Here is a 21,729-nt window from a genome sequence, read left to right on the forward strand (position 1 = left end):
AAATGATGAATCAATGTCAGGATGTCTGTCTGTCTGTCTGTCTGCTGGACCAACACTTCCGGCGAAGAAGAAGAGGCACGCGTCCAGCGGCCAAGTGTCAAGTTCCTGTTGATTGTTCAAGGTAATCCCGGAAATGAGGCTGATGAAACCTACAAAATAAAAGCGCACATTTTTTTTTTTTTTTTTTTTAAAGATCTGTTGAGATGCTCTGGAAAAGACGTGGATCGAGGTCTGGTTGCTCAAGCCAATCAATCAAATCATTCACACTCTTAATTATGCATAACTTTAAGCCTTAATATAATTTAAACAGGTAAGTTATATAAAAAATTCACCCTCAGTACAGTTGTCATGAACAGGGAAATTAGCTATAGAAGGCAAAATTGTTTTTTGTACCAGGCTGTTGTGAAGTTGGACATTTTAACATGGGGACTTATGAGGATTGACTCGTTCTGTAGCCAGCCTCAAGTGGTTGTTCGAGGAGCTGCAGTTTTTGACACGAAGCTCTGAAATTTAACACTCTTTGAAGTTTTGAATGTTTAATTTTAAGATACTTTAACAACAACTTGGATGACAGTCGTCACAATATAACAAGCAACACCAACAAACCAAGTTTGGAAACACTGGCCTGGTTAACGATCATCCCACCAAGACTGTATACCTGGGGTCCCCTGCCAGTCAGTCAGTCAGAAAACTGAAGAAGCCTCTTGGATGAGACGTGAAATATCTTTACAGATCTACAAGAAGTCCAGCTGCCCCAGATTTAACCAAGAAAGATGACCTGGGCACAGACCTTCCCACCATTTTTGTGACATTTTCTCTCTAAATACACTTTGTATTGGTGTATATGGTCTTTTTTTTAATTTTTTTTATCCTACATGCTCTGTTTTTTTAAAAGTTACACACTATGTTGATCTCCTACTAGCCCTCACTTCTCATGCAGCAGTAAAGCTCCTCTTATCTTATCTCGTCTTATGACTATGATATCACCACCTCCATTTATCTTATCTTTATCTAATAAAATTTTATATGGTACATTATATATTCTTATTTTTTATTTTATCTTATTCTTGAGTGCTATCTAGAACAGAGGATAAAGTTGGACAAAAAGGAAAAGTTTATGCGAAGTACAGAGGGGTGCAATTATATAGATAACAATCTGTGTCATAGGAATGCTGTCTGTACGGAAATCATAACAAAAAATTCTCAAGACCAGACTAACATAGTCTTATACAGTATATTAATAGCCAAGTAACGGTAACGATTCATACATTGTATAGTTCACCGTTACTTGGCTGTTATTTTACTGGATGTTTTATTTAACTGTTATTTAATACATGTGTATATAGTGTAAAACAGGATAGTCGTATCGGTGTATAGGGTTAAAGTTCTGTTTTCTTGCTATCACTTTGTTTATTTAATCTATTTATTTTCTATTTCTCTATTTTTGTAAATATGTATTAGTTCAGAAATGTATATTTGGGGAGTATGATTATTAATTGAATAGTGGAGAAGGGGTAGGTTTTAAATAAGCATATGCTTCATCCTACTCCTTTTCGGACATGTTGGGTTCACGTTACTTTTTGTATTGACTATTGTTATTGTTGTTTTGACTTTTTTCATTGGATTTGTTGTGTTCGAAATAACCAACTTGCTGTATATACCTCTGTACAATATATTTTATTTTATCGTATTTACTATTGCTTTTTTGATATTTTATTATGTATATTTTGCTTTATAGTATATTTTTATTCTTTGTTGTCACTTGTCACTTTGTGTAATGCTGCTGCTGCACTATAATTTCCCAGCTTGGGATAAATAAACTATCTATCTATCTATCTATCTATCTATCTATCTATCTATCTATCTATCTATCTATCTATCTATCTATCTATCTATAAACTATCTAAACTATCTCACTTACAGTCTGTAACAACACGATTAATAAAGTATTTCTGATTCTGATTCATTCACTCATGATTCAGTCATATGCTTTTATTTTTTTAAAGATGCTGACCGGATGTTGCACGCCTCCTCATTGTAGGTGTGTTGTTTTTTTTTTGTGTGTGTTTTTTTGTGACACTGGTGCGTCCAGGCGGCGGCACACACACACACACACAGACAGGCTGTGCACACACACAAAAGAAAGGTATCAGATACTGAATGATCGGTCTTACAGCGCGTGGTACCGTGCGGGTCGGAGGGACGCGCGTGTTTTTGTTTTTTGGGGATGTTTGGACTAAACACCGTGATCGCTGTTATCCGGCAAACAAGGATACATTTCACAGGAGTCGGGTCCATCCTGTGACTGGCTGGCTGGCTGCACTGAGATCAGCTGCATGTCGACGGATATAGCTTTAAAAAAAAAACAAAAAAAACGCGAGGAACAACCTGAACTCCGTGTTTTTAAATATTTTTCTTGCGTGTTTGTTTTGCGTCTTTTTTATTCTAAGGTGTTGACAGCAGCTGTTTGACAGCACGCTGACTTCTTTAGGTGAAAGTTTCTGGAAATTGTTGAGGTGTTTGCAGGAGGTGGAGGAGGAGGAGGAGGAGGTGGTAGAGGGGGCTCCCCTGCCGACTGCGACATCGCCCCGTCGGTGTTGTTTCTCCTTTCTCTCCCTCCTCCTCCTCCTCCTCGACCTATTCAACCGAGAGCTCTGGCTGTTGTGTGGCCGCCTATCCCTCCGTCTTGTCTGGGCATGAACTAGGCCCTTGTAACGCCGAACTATTTCACCAAATGATTTCCTTTGTCGCAGCCCCGACATGGCTAAAAATAAACGCCCGGAGCCGAGGTCACAATTTACGCGTTATGGAGGAAGAGGGGAAAAAACAACTAATGCATGCATGTTTACAACATTTAACCCCAAATCCACGCGTGGGTAGTTAGAAAAAACGATAGTTGCAACATATGCATTGCTTTGTGTGTTTTTAAAGAAAGAGCCGTGCAGGATTCCCTTTAAAAATCAGCTGATTTTAAAGTTTACGCGCTCGCCAGCTTCACGTTTGCACTCCAGACGCGCAACATCGGTTTGTGAATGACTGCAAGGATGCCCTCTTTAATTCGGCATGCAGGTGTAGCAGCATGCAGCATGCACATGTTAATAAAAATGCACTGCAACTAAGTACAAAGAGTGATTTTTAAAAGACAAACACAGTGCGAGTTTTAGTTATGCATTTGGATGCATGCCCTATTTGGAAGATTTGAACTTGAATCTAAAGCTGTGATCACATGCCTCTTAAGACAAGCCTCCATTGTTAAATGTTGTGTAATTTTCTTTTTTGTGTGTGTGTGTTCTCCAGGCTCGGTATGTCGGATGAAGATTCCCGTGCCAGCACCAGCTCTTCCTCCTCTTCATCTTCAACTCATCATCACCATCATCAGCAACAGCAGCAGCAGCAACAACAGCAACAACAGCAACAGGACGGAAACCCTTCAAAGAAACGAGAAAGCAAAGCCAGCATGAGCAAGACCTCCAAACTCCTCTCTACTAGTGCGAAAAGGTGAGACGGAGTCGGGTGGGTGGGGAGGTGGTGCAGGTTTTAGTTTGAGTTTTACAGCTGCAGATGTACTGCCACTTATTCTCAGGACTGATGCTCGCTTTCCCCCAACAACAAGTCAGGAGTTTGTCCTACTTACGAGCCACAGCCATAGCTCAGAGAGAGGAGATGTGACAGGTTTTCTAGTTGCAAACACTAAGAGATTCGTCTTTTTATTTTGCAGAATTCAGAAGGAATTGGCTGACATCACATTGGATCCTCCACCAAACTGCAGGTAAGCCAACCTTGAGTTATTAATGGGTCATTGAAAGCATCTGGGTCGTCAGTGGACATTTTTTTTAGTCTGTTAATGAGAAATGAATTCAAGAAGTCCTTTGTGACAGAGAGGGGAAGCCTTGGATGTGAAGGTTGAAAATCTCTCTGTGTGCCGGAGTGGAAAAGAAAAAAAAGAAAAAAGATCTTTCTGCATCGCTGCCTCGCATGTCTAGTCACTCCAAAGACAAAGACGATGGAGGTAATGAGAGACTGAAAGGTCTGCTTCGTAAAGCTGCAGCCATGCACACTTTCTGTGGATGATGGACGGAGCGCAAAGGGATTTAAGGAAATCTGAGCTAAGGCCATCTCTTTGTTTCATCTTGCTCTTTTCACGCATCGATCAGGTGTTATTGTTGGGAGAATTAAATCTGAACGCTGACTGAATATGTCTGCCTGTTACAGAGAGAAGAGAAAGTTCAGTTTCAGACCATTTATGAAGGCAAAGTTCTTGCACGGCTGCTTGTAGAGGGGTTGTGTGTCAGCACTGATATTGAAGAATCCGTGCCCACCTGGTTCAATAGTTGTTTTTTCTTGTTATCTTCTGGCTTTAAGAAAATCTTTGGCTGTTGTCTGGTTAAAGCTGCTGCACAGATCGAGAGTCCTGTTCTGTATCAACTATCTCCTCGGGTCAGGTAGACCGTTTGGTTGAAGAGTCTGTTTCTCTGTTTGAACTCTTTCATCTGAATCTCGACCTTCTGGGATCAGAGTGTGTCCTGACAGCATGCGAAGCTAAACGTGCATCATTATGGGTCATCAGCCTGATATTAAAAGAGAGAGGTGAGAGGTGTCACAGTTGAAATCTTATACCAAAAAAAAAAAGAAAATCAGTCAAAAGAAGAAGCTCTCAGTTTTGAGTGTCAAAATCAGAAGCGTGACTCCAGTTTTCACAGCGGAGCTGTTGTTGCAAAGAACCTGTTTGTGTTGTGCACTTAACAGTTTGCTCAACGTGTCAAATCATTGTTATTTAATTGTGACCGCGTGCTTCAAGAATGCGGTCCGTTGGAAAAGGGAAAAAAAAAGGATGTGACAGTTATATCTTGATGAGATAAGATAATATACAAGGTGGATAAGAAAAATACTATAAAGGTTGAGTCCTCCCTGCATGTAAATGACAGTTGTCGGGATATTTAAATCCAACTGTTTTAAATTCATAGAAATCTAAATCAAGACTTGATAGTCTAACCATGGGATGAGTGTCAATGCTGGAAAAAATCCGGTTTAATGGTGACCTTAAAGGTCAAATCAAATTGTGGATTTGATTAATTGGGACGCCCTCAAAAATGAAAAATGATCCAACAATCCAACATAATGTAGACATGCGCTACATTAACAGACGTTTCTGCAGACTTTCTAACTCTTGAAGTAGCTCAACATCCGCATCCATTTTAACTGATTGTGTTCATGCAGAAACCAGATTTGTGTCTGGATGTGGTACCAACTCTTAATCCCAAACAGACCTCCCCAAAAAGTTGTACTTTGGAAATGAACCTTTTAAGCTGAGCTCTGTATTAACACACTGAGAGCCAGGCGAGCATGGAGCGTTGAAAACCGATCTCCTACGTAACAGACCTGTCTTTAAAACAAGCCCGGCAGGTTTTGGACGTGTGTCCTGAAAATGAATTATCACCATGTGTCAGCAAGCGCAATCAGTTGCACAACAAGTTTGACACATGGAGCTCGTTCTGGCTGGATCTCTCCGTGTCTATGGATATCGGGGTTGGGATGAAGTGTGTTGTGTTTTTTGCGGAGGTGAAGATGTTGTTGTTGCAGCAGCATTGTGTTGGCACACCCTGGATCGAGTCAGGAGCTGGAGTAACAGTTTAGATGTCTTGAAGCGATAACCGGTTTGTTGCTGACTCTCAGTTAAAGATGTGGGGACCATGGAGGCGGCCGCAAAGCTTAAAACCACGAGTTACGCAGCTGAGAGACCCAAAACATGCACTTAGACCAGGAACCCCTAGCCACACAGGAGCTGTTTCATTCAACGCTGCACTGTCTGTGTGTGTGTGTGTGTGCGAGTGAGTCATAAATCTCAACTTTAGGAACATTTGCACCGTAGCTGAACCCCCCTCAAGCCCCCTGTGGCGCCACAGATTAGCTCCTTACACTGAGGCCTGCTGGAAGCTCTGATGGCTCAGCGAGAGGGGGGGGGAAAGATTTGATGAATGCAGGGTTGTTGACACGAGATTTTTATTTCTTTGAAGCAGCTCTGTTTTTGTACAAAGCCGAAACTCTTTTGACTTGATAAACTGATTCAGACTTCAATTGCTGCTGCGCCACTAACAAAGATGCAGATTGCTTGTAGATTAGATTAGTCAGCACCGGCACGGATTCAGCCGAGGAGCAAAATGACAAACAAAAGTTTCAGCTGTAGTTTTTGATGGTATGAGATGATACGTTTCACCCGCGCGCCCTCATTTCTTCCCAGTCAGACAAGGCACAGGTCTTCTTTAAACAATAATTGTTAAAAATGACACTAAAGATATTTTTTTTAATGCATGAAATTGACTAATTTGCTTCCATAACATGTTCTACTGAGGAAAGAAATGGCCAAAATACACATTTAAGTGATTATTTAGCAATGCCTTGTCTATTTGTCTGTGTAGATTTCAGTAAAAGCATCAGACGATGCTTCATTTGCATATTTAAACATAAAAATAATCGTCTTAATTTAAGTAATCAACTGAAAAGTATCTGTTAGTTTAAAGGTTTTACTTGTCAACCTGTAGTGTCTTAAAATGTGTAAAATTCTACGATACATAACTTTAAAGGTTGTTTTTTTTTTTATCTCAAACTCTGAGGCAGAAATCTTTACTTCAGTCGTTCTTACAGACACCAAACCTTCCAGTTTTATACTCATATTCATAAAAACATGGCAAAAATATGATGTTTTTTTTCCCGATTTATAGAGAGACTCTAACATGTCAACAAAATGAAACAATAAGTTTGAACCTGGCTTTATCCAGCGTTCACATTTCTGCATTTCTAATGAGATAAAGCTTCATTTGCATATTTGCCATAACACTTTCTAACGACTCCCCTCTGTGCGGGAAGAGGAGACTCATTCTGTGACACTTTATATTTTGGATATCACTCGTTCACTGACTAAGATTGCACAGCTCGCTTTTTTTCTTTTTGCACAAAATTACTGTACAGATTTTCCCGTTGGGGATCAGTAGAGTACTCTATGTATTTATTTATTTAGCAGCAGACCCAAAAGAAGGCCACACAGGTAAAGATCAAGAGAAGTAAAGATGTCAAAACATGACAGATTCAATGCTACAGAATATAAATATTAAAAACAGCTATTCACTGATGGGCTAGAAAAATAAAAGAAATGTATGTGTGGTTTAGAGTAAAGGGATAAAAAGACAATAAGTAAAAATAAAAGATGAAGAGATGAAAGGATAAAACATAAAAGATATTTCCCCAACACGTGCTCCGTTTCTTTTTTATTACAAGTCATGTCTCTTATAGGAAATGACTTTGAGCTTTACAAAAAAATGAAACCATACATTCGTAGGAAGCGAAGCGAGCCTGTGGCGGTGTGCCTCAAACGGGGATAAGGAAGTCAAAAAGTATCGAGATATTGTTGTTTTAGGTCTCCTGTCATTCTCACTGAGTGAGCTGAAGGCACACATCCTCGCGTGTTTATTCTGCCACGCTTGCATTCAAGGGCCATTGTTCTCACCTGGCCAGATGAACCGAAGAAGGAAACGCTCGAGATAAATATCTCCAAGCGTGCGTGGTGTGACCGCACCCTGAGTGATTTATCTTTCTATCTCACCACCAGCGTTGAAGAAAGGCCCCATCGTTTCATTTAAACTTCTGTTCCACTTGGTGGAAGAAAAAAAACCTATTCAGCACCACGTGCAAGAAAGGGGATTTTTTGTGTGTGTTGTTTTTTGTGTGCATTTTTAGTCCTCTCTGCTTCATTTAGCACAGAATCTGCTCATTAGGGTATGAATGGAGCCGGCCAGCTCCGCCTCGCAGATGCCGTTTAATGGATTACACATCGATGAGTCAGTTGGTTGTCGTCTCATCTCTCCGGAGGTTTGCTTTCGGGCCCCTTCGCTCTTAAAATGGACACTGACTGATGACGAAAAGACTTCTCCCCGACTAGTTTCCATTATCAACAGCGCCTCTCTCTCTCTCTCTCTCGTAGCAAACTTTGTTTTATGGGCACAGTAAGGCCGGAGTCTTTCATCTGTCATTTATCAAAATCTAATTATACTCCACACAGGGAATGCCAAGCTTTTTATTTTTCTACTGCCTCGTTGCCACTCAAGTGTGAACTGCAGACATCACAGGCCTCCCTCTCCCTCCCTCCCTCCCTCCCCGTGTTGCTTCTATTCACCATGTTTTATTCCTTTTTCCTCTCGGCCCGGCTATTTTATTTATCGCTCGCGCTTTTGTTCTCACTGTCTCTCGCTCAGCCCTCGCGTCCTCTCACCCTTGTCGTTCACTGTATCTCTCCCTCTTAAGATGTTGCTGCCCCCCGGGTGCCAGACAGATTCCTGACATTCCACGGTCGCGGGCTTCATGACAGCTAAGGAAAGTTAGACGACTTAGTGCGTACAGTAGGCTAATTAGTGCTAAGTAGGGTCGGACAGATACGGCAGCTCACGACGTTACTTAATACGTTTAGCCCGAACCACCCGGAAATCACTTAATTCGATATCCTTTGTGCCTTTTTTTAGGCTCTCCTGATCATATAGTGAAATAAGTTGGCCGGTGTGTGAGTGCAAGAGTTTGCCAGGCCTGGTGTGAGCCATCTGATCTTCATATGATCCCTTCTGTTCAGTCGCTCTCTTTAAACACACACACACACCTCTGCAGTGTGTTACCGGCTTGCATGTTTGAGACTACTGAGGTTTTCTCAACAGCTTCTTCATATCTATAAAAAGCCCTCGTCCCTGGAGAGGAAGTGGCTGGCCTGTACACCGTTAGTACTTCGGCAAGCACTGAAAGCGACCGCTGAGCTCTGAGCTGCTGCCGCTGTTGCAAAGATGGAAGTTTTGAAGAAGTTTCCCTTCTCCGTGCCAGGCTTCAGTTGGGCAGCGAGGGGCGAGGGGGGGAAGTAGATACTTCGCTTTGTCTCGCATCAGTGACAACTCATCAAACCTCTGACTGAAATGTGTGTTGGAGTTTCTCAAATTAAGGTAAGATATCAAAATGAAGGTATTGTATCAGGGTAAAGCTGAAAACATTTCTTGTAGCATCGGGCTTAAATACGCAGTTTTGCACAAGAATTGTGCCTTGCATGTTAAGACTCACACGGGAGCTCATCATGTATATTAGCCCAGGGCTTTGCATAGCCCAGGGCAAGCACGCATGCACTTTGAACCCAGTGTTAACCTAATCCCAGGGCTATGCAGCTCACACTGCAGCTCTGGATTTAAATGTCTGTTGTGACACATGACTAATGTTTACACTCTGTTTACTGTAGCTCCGTGTGAACTTTTAGCCTCGTGTTTTTTGTCGATTTTTCAGGATTTATCCCCGTAAACTTCAGACTAACTGTGGTTTGAAGCAGAGCCAGCGAGCTGGAGGCTAAAGTCATGGCTAGAATGTGCCAATGGGAACGCTTTCTTAACCCGGGGCTAAGATTGATCCAAGAGTGCTTTGTAGAGTTCGGCAACGTGCAGTTTGAAAAGCCCATTTAGCCCAGGGCTAATGATACCCCGGGTTAAATAATATGCGGTTGTGTGGCGATGTGTTGGGGTGTGTCTGTTTGGGCTTTCTTGATCCGGCAGTCAGCAGTCAGGCGACATTTCAGGCCGAGAGGTTCGACCGATCTGATCGTCGGATTGGCTGCTGCAGCGCGACACCGGATTACATTTCTCCAAAAGTTGAACCGCTCCCGCTCAACTTCTCTCCGTTGCCGGATTTGGTCTGAATCCGGCATATAACAAACATCCTTTTAGCCTGAGAAGGTTTAGAGTGTGATGACACCATGACTTTTCTTCTAGTGCAGACTTCACATTGTAGTGAATCAGTGTTTCTTACAATGGGCTGATGTATAAGTATATAACTGCAGCCACTAGATCTTAGTAACGGGGCTTCAAACATTAATTTAAGGTTTTATGCGTGTGAGGATTTGCTTGCTGCCATTCAACAGTTAATTGTTATGAACATCAATTTGACTCTTTTATTTGGCATTTAGTATTAGTCCAAGTCTCTCGCTGGTGCCTTGATATTTATTTCATCTTTTTCGCTCAGCCTTGATAATAAATCCTGTCTCTTTTTTTTAAATGTTTCAGCCTGGAATCTGACACAAATGCTACCGTACGATATTCATCCTGCGCTGTACTCGTAAAGCACTGAGAGAACATTTGCGGGCTGATTGCCATTGTATTAAATTGGCGGGGTGGGGAGGAGGTGGGTACGTGGTGCAGAGTCTCTTCGGCACTCAAGTGAAGTGGAGTCATTATATTGTCTCAGTCAGGCGGCTTATTACAGTGTTTCTCCTTGTCATCACAACACCATTGCAAGCAGAGAGTGGTGATTGAAAATGAAGCCCGGTGTTGTTGTTGATGGAAGATCTACGATGAAGAGACGAGACTACGAGTAAAGGCATCATGAAGCGATATATATAAAATGTTGAGACGGATTCATTGAAATTTTGATCTTTCATGATCATTTATGAGGCTTTTACACTGAAAGTCAAACTAAAATACGCAGGTGTTTGAGCTGACTTATGCTTTATTATTGTAGTGTCTGTGAGCAGATATTAAACATGAACGTTACGTCACTTAAGTTATAATGCTGCATTCACGTAATATTAGAAGAACAGGCAGTGTTCATGTTCTCTTGTTTTCTTACATATTTGTCGCGAAGTGAATTAGTTGAATGGTTGTATAGTAAATATTGGATTTTATTCTGATGTAGCTGCCAGTAAAGGTAGCTCTGCTTTCAGTGGTTTGGTATTTTTTGTTGTATTGCAGCTGTCAAAAGTCCAAAAATCTCCAACATCGAATTATCATCGTACTTTGACTTTGTACACTGCTCTGTGAATTCATACGTTACTCCGTGACTTTGAATGTTCTTCTGCAACTTTGTGCATTACAACTTTGTACGTTGCGACTTTATTCTTGGCTCTGTGACTTCGTACACTGCAACTTTGTACATAGATCTGTGACTTTGTACGTTGCTCCGCGACTTTGTACGTCGCTCTGTGATATGGTTTTAGTCACAGACAGTACTACTTGTAGCAGTAGATCTTAGTTTTGACAGTCAGCGGTGGTTCAAACAACACACACAAACTGTACGAATTAATTAACTACAATATGAAATGTTCATTGTTATTAGGGGACTACCTAATGGCCCATTTGTGAATGATCACCTGCAAATAAAAGTCATGTTTTGTTACGTTACAATGAGCCTTTTACTTTTAAATGCCGGGTCTAGATTGAGTCTTGCTCGGTAGGAGAGGGGGGTTACACTCAGCAGCTACATTGTTAGAAGCCAGCTCACCAGTCCGTTTGAATGGCTAATGCTCATATAAAGCATATTCTGTGTGCGCTTGAATCAACATTTAAAAACAATACAGGATGTCATTCTCCCACCAGTAGCTAACCATAAAAGTTGAATTTGCATATCCTAACAAGCCTCTCAGTGTCAACTCAACCAATGCTATGAAACACATCTATTCAGAGCATTCATCCTCAGGTGTTTTATCCCCTTTTGAGAAATTCTTATAATATACACAATAGGTGTAATTTCATAGCTTATATATTTCCTTGCACAAAAAGTGAGAAATCACATTTCGGTAAAATTCCATTCCTTGTATTTCAGGGTGAAAACTTTCATAATAAACCTTAATAATCTGCACGTTGGAGCTCACAGTGGCTGCAGACGAGATCTGTTGGCTGGCTGAACACATCCTCCAGAGTCTGTCCGCCGTGTGCCTGTTTGAAAGGTTAAAGGCTTAGAAAAACCGACGCGGCTGAAATGTCAGCACTCGCCTTGCGGTGTGTCGCGGAAGAAGCCCCCCTCCCCTCCCTTACCCCTCCTCTGGTATTGAAGTGAACGACAACAGTGATAGCATGGCATATTACTGCCTCACACAAAGCACTGGGGTAGCCTTTGTGTGCCGTCGGAGGCAGGCGGGGAGGAAGCCCGGGCGCTCTCTGTGGCTCCTCTGTGAATGTGAGACGCCTCTGTTGTCAGGCGAAAGAAACCTCACTCTGGTTGATTCAGTGGGAAATGATACAATGTCTATTCTCGGCACAGCAGCGGGTCCTGATTGAGGTCTTGTGGTGTGACCAGTATATTAGCAGGGTCAGGGCACCCCTGCAGGAATGCTGCTTACACAGTGTAAATGAACTGCATTAAGATACGCATTCGTGTCTTAATAGCACCCCCTGGCTATTCCATTTAATCACACAATGTACACAGTGTTTTAGACCTTTAAACTGTCTCGTGTCCAGAGTGGCAGTGATGTGTAACTAAAAAGATTTTTAATGGTAAAATATTTTCATTTTCAACATGATGTATCGTTGTATATTCCAGCAGTTGCTCAATGGTTAAAGTTTGTTTCCTAATTTAAACAAAAACCATATGCAACCTGTGACGAGAGCTCACTGGTAGTGTTGCTCGGCTATAAAGAGTCAAAAATGTTGCGGACTAGTGTTGTATTTGATGCTGTCGGGTTTATTTTTGATCTAAACATCCATTCACTACGATATTAGACAATATCACACTGGAGGTCGTGCTGTTATGCTGAATATCAGCACAGTAGACTGCTAAAAAAATAAGAACACCCGTGCTGATATTTAGTATAACAGCACGACCTCTGCTGTGATACTGCTTTTATACAGCAGTAATAAGTGACAACAGATTATGATTTGTCTGTTTATTTATTTGTCTCCGCCAACACAAATATTTCCACGTCTATACCGAGACTTCAGTGTTGTCAAGCGACACATCAACATTTTCCTGAACGGTAGCTCGCTGGCTATAATCTGGAAGTCTGCCGGAGCCTTAAGTTCCCCGCAGCCCATTCGGCGTTAATATTTTTAAGACTTATCCGAGTCTGAAAGCAGTTCAAAGACTTCTTTCCTTCCCTTCGTCCTCATTTGTAGTTTAAGTTGAATGTTATTTGTGGGAAAAGTTCATCTGCGTGGTGCAAAGTTTGTTACTATAACGAACAATCGAAGCACTTGGTTGGACCTAACTGTCGTTAAAGATCTTTAACCGCACACCATCCACCTTTACTCGCTACACTCACCTCCTGTGTCAACAAACAAAGTGGTCTGTTAGCCGCTATTTAGCTTAAACTTTTCCACCTTTTTACGATGACGGTATAATGTATAACTCCACACTGAGGCCTCAGGCTTTATTATATGCAGGGTTCCCACGGGTGCTTGAATTCCTTGAAAATGCTTGAATTTCAATTCAGTGTTTTCAAGGTTGTGAAAATGCTTGAATTTTTTGTGAAGTGCTTGAAAATGCTTGAAATTTGTGTGATGTCTATTTGTCACTGTTATTGCGCTATGGTAGTTACACAATACACCGCTCACAAGCTGAGAATACAAGCCAATTCACAATTAGTTAAAAAATCAAAACAGTCAATCTACCACCATATGAAATAATGCTAATTAGACCCATATTATTATGCCATACAGTGGCACCGCTGCGCTTCCCATGACCATCATGGCAAACACAACTAGTAGGCTACCTATTTAAAGGTGCTGGAAAAATGGAAAAACTGGTGCTTGAAGGTGCTTGAAAAGTGCTTGAATTTGTTCATGAAAAAGGTGTGGGAACCCTGTATATGGCGAATGTGTAATGTGTGTGATCACAGGGTTGCAGAGCCCTTCCTCCATTCATGTTACGCCTTCGTTAGATTCCTCACAGCTGAGGCTGGTGTGGCTCCATGTTCACGGCGTGGTAATTTGTATAATTGCAAATGGGTTTGGTAATACTGTATACACGCCTAAACACAGTAGGAAATGAACTGATGTGGGCCTGTGAGTGGCACCAGTGTTTGCTACTCTTTATTACACTACTCCTATGCATATTTCTGAATCAATATGTGCTTAGTATCACAGACTAATGCTTACAAACAGGGCTGTGAATAATGTTGATTTCCATTGTTGAGGGATAGACCCATTGCTTTCTTGATTCATGGTGTTTTCTGCAAAGTAAATGGTGAAAAGTGTCTTTTCATTTCTGCTTTTGTCGGACCAACAGTACAAAATCCAAATACACATTAGAAAGAAGAAAAAAAAAAGCCCATTTGGACTTTGTGAAAACTTACCTGAGGAAGCCAAAAATCCATCTGGGAGAAAGTCCTGTGGACAGATGAGACTAAAATAGAGCTTTTATGGTGATTCTTCTATTTTCAGAGGCCTTCAAAGAAAAGAACACAGACCCTACAGTCAAACACGGTGGAGGTCCACTGATGTTTCAGGGTTTCTTTGCTGCTTCAGGCATATCCAGTGCCTGAAGCAGCAAAGTGGACATCAGAGGTCTGCGTCTGAATAACAGATGGACGTCAGAGGTCATGGGTCTTGCAGCAGGAAAATTGCCCAAAGCGTTCTTCAGAAGGCACCCAAAAATGGTTTAAGACAAAGTCCTAGGGAGTCCTGAAGTGTCCAGCAATGAGTCCAGATCTTAATCCTATAGAGCACATGTGGAGAGATCTCAGGAGAACAGCTGGGAGAAGGAACCCATCACATTTTAAAGATCTGGAGCAGTTTGTGGTCCAAAAATTCAGCACAGAGAGAAAGAGTTTTGTGTTTTTCTCTCTGCTTTCTTGTGTTGTTTCAATGCAAACAAAAGAAATATACAAAGAGTGTAACAAAGCATTTGTAATTGCAACAGTTCTCTGAAAGAAGCAGTGCATTATGTGACAGAAATGCAGGGAAACGGTACAGTGAGAGAGATTTAATTACAGCTCTCCCAGGACACCATAAAGGAGAGCTCCGTAAATCTGTATTGTTCTGATCTCTTGGCCACTTTGTTTACTGCTGAACTTCATATGGCCGTAACAGTAGATTACAGCAGGACACGGAGATGATTTAAGTGTCTGTCCTCGCTACGAGAGCAGCCTGAGCGTTTGTTTGTGTGAAAGTTTGTGGAAAATCAAGGCCTTGAAGGTTTTTAAAAGCAGACGTTGAAGTGCTCGGATTTGTATAATTTGCCCATAAATATAGAAACATTGAAATTGACCTTCTGTTGGTCTGCACGTGTGTCTCCTCAGTGTCGTAACAGTCATTAACCTTGATTGATGTCTCAGGTCATGTCATGTCCTTGAATTTAAGGGAATCGGGCCTGGAAAGTCATGGAAAAAACCCTTGAATTTGATGTGGGCAGCCTAGCTGTGATACTTTCTGTATGTTTGCCTCTCGTTGAGGATACATCTCTGCCTCTCAGCCATAAAGAGCGAGCACGGTGGAGTGCCTGCTTCGGAAAAGTGAGATTATTGCCTGACATTTACCTCCGCTGTCGCTACTCAGGACACACAGCACACACAAGCTGCTACTTATTACTACACAAGCACCGTGCAGAGCAACTCGGCTCCAAACCGATTTGGAGCCATTTGTGCACTGAATTATTCTCATATAGCTGCGTCTGAATAACAGATACTTTTGTGTTTTTATTTATTTCAAATATTCAAAGTATTTCCGCGTGTAAACACATTGCTGCACGCCTGGAATTTTCCTCTGAAGCGACTCCTTTTTGTTTTTATGGGACTAACATGCTTTAAGAGCCCCACTTGTGTGTGAAAATGAAAAAGGCAAACTGGGAAGCGTAGTAGGGGGAGCGCTTCATCAAGCAGTCAATTACATGAAAAACATCTCCAGCGTTGAAAGGCTGAACAGAAGCTGGCTGCTGTTGACTCACTGTGCCGCTGCTGTTGAATCAAGGCTCTCGTGAAGCGACTGCAGCCATCAGCCACACTTCAGCTTTATCTCCACAGGCAAATAAAGTCCTGTTGATCTTTTTCTCTTTATCACTCCCCGCTCTGTTGGCACAGTGACTCACACGAGCGATCGCACCCGATTGTTTTAATGAAGTGCATTACATGAAGTACATTTCTGACATTTTAGCAGATTTGACTCACAGGAGACAAAACGGTAGAGAAAGAATCTGAAAAACAGACGTTAAACTTGAGGAATCAGGTCAGAGGTGTAAGGTGAAGGGAGCAGCTGGTGTACCGGTGGAAGTAGCGCTTCTCCTTTCAAGAAGAAGAAAGTGAAATATGGTCATCTTGATACTTTTGGGAGGCAGTCCAGGAAGGAGCAGCAAGCATGCAAGACCGAGGACGATTAAAGCTCTGTTAGGGGGGAAGGCTGGCCTGGTCTGGCTGGGGAGGGAGGTGCATTAATCCAGATGGATGATAGATTAAGCTCGACTGGAAACTGCAGTGGACTTGAAGGCAAAAAGCTGAGGAAACTTTAGCGTGACCCATAAATATTCTAAAATGCTATATTGTGTGTATTTATTTATTTTTTCTTTTTGGGACCTGTCATGAATAATTAATGATCTGCAGGATGCACACAACGTGTCCGTGACCGAATGCACGCTCTGTGCTGCAGCTGCAGGCTCCAGAATAAAATGGAGAAAAGTTTCAATTCAAATGAAGGAAATTAGCCTTTCATTATTAAAATAATTAGTCTACACATGAGTAATACTGAAAGTTTCCCCCTCTTTATATCCAGCATATGGCATGATTTTTTTTTCTTTCCTCCCTGCAGCTGTGATGATCATCAAATCATTGATTTATTTATGTGTTCGTTCCTCATTTTAGTTTTTTGTCATTTTGTCTCATTCGTCTACTATATTAATTATTTGAAATAATTTAGTTTTTTGCCTTGTTTTGAACAAGATGGAAGAATTTGTGATAAGAAAACTTAATAAATAGATAAATATTAAATGATCGGTGGTAAAAAGTCAGTTTGAAATGAGATAGCTGTCTGTGCAGCCATGCCAGGAGTGCTCGAACTATTAAAATACATTTGAAACCTGAATTGAGTAAGAATTGTTGAAAAAAAAAAAAATGTTTTTTTTTTAGTTAATTCTGGTATTTTTGTTTATGAGATGAGATAAATTAGTGTAAAACATAGTTAAAAGCATGCATTTTATTTTATTGTGTGCTGACGTATATATGACCCATCTCCCACAGACAGGTGGGCTTTAAATTCTCATGAATGAATGTTTGTGGAATGATCAGATGGCGGAGAGTAATAGTTTTCCAACCACAGATTTGTTTTGGAAAGTCAACCAGTGATTTTTGGTTCAATAAATGACATCATGGATGAGCCGGTCTGCGCGTGCTTATTAAAATGTATCAGTAACTCCTAATCTGACCTCAGCTGACTAAAAGAACAAGGCTGAACAACGGATTAGTTTAGTTTAGTCACAGCTCAAAAAAATGTTTGTGTATCCAGATCATGACGTGGACTTGTTGTCCCTCCATCTGTACTAATATTTGCATCATTATTAACATATCAGTGTGCTGTTTATGTCCTATAAAATCCTCAGTCTGTGTTCTCCTGACCTTTTTTAAAGTGAGCATGTGTTCAGCTTTCTGTAAAACAACATGAAAATATGAGTGACCACTGCCATAAATTATGTTAATATCAAGAATAGTTTGTAAAAAATTAGATCATTGGTTGTCTTGTTAAACATAGTGAGTCAACTCGGCTGCAAAAAATCAACTTAAAATGATGTTTTAATTAATTAAACAAACAACTGTTGCGGTAAACTAACGAGCTGCAGTTTACAAGGCTGCTGTCTGTCTGTCTGTTTTTACAGTCGTTTTTATGAGTTAATGATTTGTCTGTGTTGATAGTTTTTACAGCCTGAGCTCAAATGTTTTTGGTTTTAATGCAACAGAGCAGAGATGTGCTCAAACACAGGAGGACTGAGCTGTTTGGTGTTATGCGTGTGTCTTCATTGATCTGTTTGACAAGAGGAGATGCTCTGAGTCATCGCTTGTTTCCGTGACTTGACATGTCGTCTCTCAGACTTGGACAGCTCTGACGGAGAGAGGATAATGAAGACTGCTATTGGAATCGTAGTCCCATTGTTGTGTTGAAAAAGTCAGGATGTCTAAAGTTGTTTTCATCTGTGAAAGGCTTTAAAATAACCTTGAGGAAATGTATTCCGTGTACTGACAGTGCTGGCCCGAAAGGAGACAACATCTATGAGTGGAGGTCGACCATCCTGGGCCCTCCAGGCTCCGTGTACGAGGGAGGAGTGTTTTTCCTGGACATCGCCTTCACACCAGACTACCCCTTCAAACCACCCAAGGTAAAATTCTGCATGTTTGTGGTGATCCGGTAAAGCCTTTTCCTGAGGTGTTGTTTTCATGTTGTCCACTGGAGGGCCCCCTTGCACTTTGTAATGCAGCTCAAGCTTCCAGTCTTTGATCCATCAGGCCTCTCTGATGTCAGTCATAAAACTTAAACTAGACATTTCACAGCTTTTGTATCTTGAGCAGCACTTTTAAAGGACGTCACTCCTTATGTCCACGCTCTAATACTTTGTATCTGTGAAGGAATACAGTTAAACAAACGTCTCTGCTCAGTGGGTTACGCAATTTTGAGTTGATGAAGGAGTGATGCTTAATAAGACAGGAGGCATCGTGATATTAGTATTTCTACTTTAGATCTAGAAATCGGCAAAGATGTCAATCATTGGTGGTGCTCACTCAGACAAGCCACCTGTAATGGCACTTACCTGCCAATCAAAGCAGCCATGCTGTTAATTATGCATAACTTTAAATCTTAATATCATTTGAACTCAAACATTTGAAAGATTCAGACTCAGTACAGTTGTCACGAACGGGGAAATTAGCCATAGAGACCAAAACTGTTTTTTGTACCAGGTTGTAAACATGTTTATTTCTGCTGTGAAGTTGGACATTTCAACATGGGGACTTATGGAGACTGACTCGTTCTGTAGCCAGCCTCAAGTGGCTTAACTTCCCTGTAGGCTTCACTTCACAGTCACAGAGGCTGCCGCTTGATATAGACTCATCTTTTCCGTTTCAGGTGACGTTCCGTACGAGGATCTACCACTGTAACATCAACAGTCAGGGGGTGATCTGTCTGGACATCCTGAAGGACAACTGGAGTCCTGCCCTCACCATCTCCAAGGTCCTACTGTCCATCTGCTCCCTGCTCACTGACTGCAACCCTGGTGAGAGCTCCAACACCCATACACTAACACACATTTAAATCTGAAATGACCACTGACTGGACATGTAAGCAAAGAGCATCTCTGTAAATACAAATGTTTAAACGTGAATGTTTAATGTCGGGTCAGAGCGAATGTTGGTTGCAGCTGATCTCATTAAGTGCAGTGTAACTCAATACTCTTAAAGGTCTTATCCGCAGTGACTCTCCCTTTGATCGTGGATGTTAGAGGAGACTCTCATATATGCAGCCGTACATAAATTACAGGACTCCACTTAAAGGAGTTTAAGCTTCACTTCATTAAATCTCCTCTGGACTCCAGCTCATATTACAGAGCCTTATATCTCCAGATTATTCTGTGTTCAGACTGCCTGAGGAAAAGCCTGCTGTAAAATACATAAATTCTAAGATTAACAGCAGCACTGTGCCCCCTTTAAGTCATCGGTTCATTTTACAGTATATGACCTCAACACAGTGTGTAATTATATTTACTATAGTACATATTTGACCCCTGTGGGGTAGTGTTGGGCTGTTTTTCTGCGTCAGTTGTAAATATCCTTCCAGTGGATAATAAATGAAAATAAAATAAACAACCACTTCATTATAATAAACCCAGAAGCCACAAAACATTGTCTCTGGCTGCAGGTCTTCAGTGTGTGCGTGTGCTTGCATTATGAACATAATTAAGATTTAAAAACTCATTTTTTTATTAATTAAGGACCACATTAGTTGAGACTGTAATATTTGTAGCAAATCTGCATTTAATCAAATTACCTAAAAAGTAATGCTGAGCCAAACAGCGGCTCGTCGGGGAGTCAGCTGCTTGGGTTGTTTGGTAATCCAGCTCTGATCCTGAACATGTAGCTTTGAAAATGAATGCTACACAAAGAAACACATGTAAAGGCACAACGTCATTTAATCCCTGGTTATAATTACTGTAAGCCATAATGAAGAACCTTTGTGTTTATGGGATGTTGAGGTTATTTGAAATGTGGTTTTAGGAAGTATGTAGCTACGGTAGACAAGAACGGAAGCTAAAGCAGTGTCCTGCTGTGGATGGAGGAAGCTACAAAATGTATTTTTAGCCACCTTAAAAAATCAATATCAGTCTAAGTGTAACTATATTTAGGATGTTTTCACCGCTTTACAGCCCTTCCCAGTGGGAAACTGAAGCGATCTATGTTCCCTGCAAAGCCACAAAGACTGCAGAACACTGGAGTTAGGGTACATTCAGACATGAGCAGACACTGCAGTGTATCGCTGCAGGGTTGTCTGGCGAGTGTGTGAGGTGAGGAGTGTGTGTCTATCTCTGCTGAAGGTAACCGCTGTGAAACAATCATAAAATAACTTTTTTATTTCGCTGATAAAGCGGCTTTCTCGATGCCGGTGCTCCCTCGCTCTCATTCACTGTCTGTGTCTCTTGACCTTAAAACCACCTCTTAAAACCATCGGACACAAACTAGATTAAACTTCTTCACGTCACTATTTTGAGTCAGACACAGATTTAGAAACTGGGTACATAGAATAAACAAAGCCAGAACATAACAAAGAGGTAAGTAATGAATTCACGTGGATAGCTTCAGTTTCAGTCACATTTCAGGCTGACTGTGGAGGGTTTGCGGGCTGCGTCTTTCCCAAAGCTCAACTTCTCTAACACCCATGCAGCTAAACCGCACTACCACGACTCAAATGAATTGAAAAACCAGTGCCGGGTTCTGTCTGAATGCACCCTCACTGGTGGCTTTGCAGAGAGTGATATAACAGCTTCAGTTTCCCATCACAAAGGGCTGTTTCACAGCAAGTTAAAGCTGTGAAAATATTCCAAATATAGCTATGACTTTTTCTTTAGGTGGCAAATATATATATTTTTTAAACTTCCCACGTCCACAGCAGTACATCTCTTAGCTTTTGTTCTGGTCCTCCTGTCTGCTTCATACCGACCGTCCATCTACTGACCCAAATTCAAGTTTCATCTTTAACTACAATAATCCAGGGACGTGTTTTTAAAAAGTGTGTGTAGAAATACTGACGTCATGTTCTCTCCTCACAGCTGACCCTCTGGTCGGAAGCATCGCCACACAGTACACAACGAACAGACCCGAACACGACAGGATAGCCAAACAGTGGACCAAACGCTACGCCACATAATCGCCAGAGGAGCTGCTGCTGCTGCTGCTGCTGGTGGTTGGACGACTTGTGGGGATGTAGGGGAGGGCATCGACTGGGGGCGAGCGGGAGTGGGTGAGGATGGGGGTGAGGGTGTCGTAGCTCCAAGCGGAGGATGGAGGCGGGGCGGGTGGATTTTTATCTCGGTATTGAAGTCTTAACTCCCGACATTTTGTTGTTTATTGTGTTTTTTTTGTTGTTTTTTTAAGTTATCTGCGCCCCCAACTATAATCAGATCCGGCAATAATGCATTTATTGTTTTTCCTCTTTTTGAATTTTTAGCTTGTGCTTGACGATGGACGATAATACTAAAAAAACGCTAGATGAAATGTGTCACAGCATGATTCCCAGTCAGTTATGTCGGTGTAAAATTCTCACATGTATTAAGTTCCAGTTGGTGTTTGCTCCCCCCCCTCCTCCTCTGAACTCCTGGTCTTTTGAGAAGGTGTTTTTACACACGTAGACATGTTTAGCCATGGATGGATATTGGTTGTGATTTGTGTTCTGTACTGATAAAAAGCTGTTCTGTTACTCCCTTTAAGAATTAAACATGACCGACTGGAAGCGTCTGGATCATTTTGCATCATTAAAAAAAAACTTC

At 41.5% G+C, this 21,729-nt stretch overlaps 1 protein-coding gene across 5 annotated transcripts; it reads left to right on the forward strand.

Moving 5' to 3' along the window:
* On the forward strand, positions 1 to 21,692 carry ube2e1 (ubiquitin-conjugating enzyme E2E 1). 5 transcript variants are annotated; one of them, XM_019267971.2, is made up of 6 exons: positions 1 to 121; positions 3,298 to 3,498; positions 3,719 to 3,769; positions 17,943 to 18,075; positions 18,819 to 18,966; positions 21,013 to 21,692. In XM_019267971.2, exons 1-6 carry the CDS (start codon positions 3 to 5, stop codon positions 21,108 to 21,110), a joined length of 750 nt encoding a protein of 249 aa, XP_019123516.2. In that variant the 5' UTR covers positions 1 to 2; the 3' UTR covers positions 21,111 to 21,692. The 5 variants fall into 5 exon arrangements, with proteins under 5 accessions (XP_019123516.2, XP_027142697.1, XP_010751058.3 ...); XM_027286896.1 differs by lacking the exon at positions 1 to 121 and adding an exon at positions 1,992 to 2,041; XM_010752756.3 differs by lacking the exon at positions 1 to 121 and adding an exon at positions 2,093 to 2,146.
* The last annotated feature ends 37 nt before the right edge of the window (positions 21,693 to 21,729 follow it).

This window comes from Larimichthys crocea, chromosome XIII (assembly GCF_000972845.2).
Source record: "Larimichthys crocea isolate SSNF chromosome XIII, L_crocea_2.0, whole genome shotgun sequence".
NCBI classification, from domain to species: Eukaryota; Metazoa; Chordata; class Actinopteri; family Sciaenidae; genus Larimichthys; species Larimichthys crocea.

Excerpts from the sequence above, each read along its gene's own strand:
- ube2e1 (XM_019267971.2), top strand. The coding sequence starts at position 3 with ATGATGAATCAATGTCAGGATGTCTGTCTGTCTGTCTGTCTGCTGGAC. Across the intron at positions 122-3,297 it reads GTTCCTGTTGATTGTTCAAG|GCTCGGTATGTCGGATGAAG; the intron begins GTAATCCCGGAA and ends TGTGTTCTCCAG. Across the intron at positions 18,076-18,818 it reads ACCCCTTCAAACCACCCAAG|GTGACGTTCCGTACGAGGAT; the intron begins GTAAAATTCTGC and ends TTTCCGTTTCAG.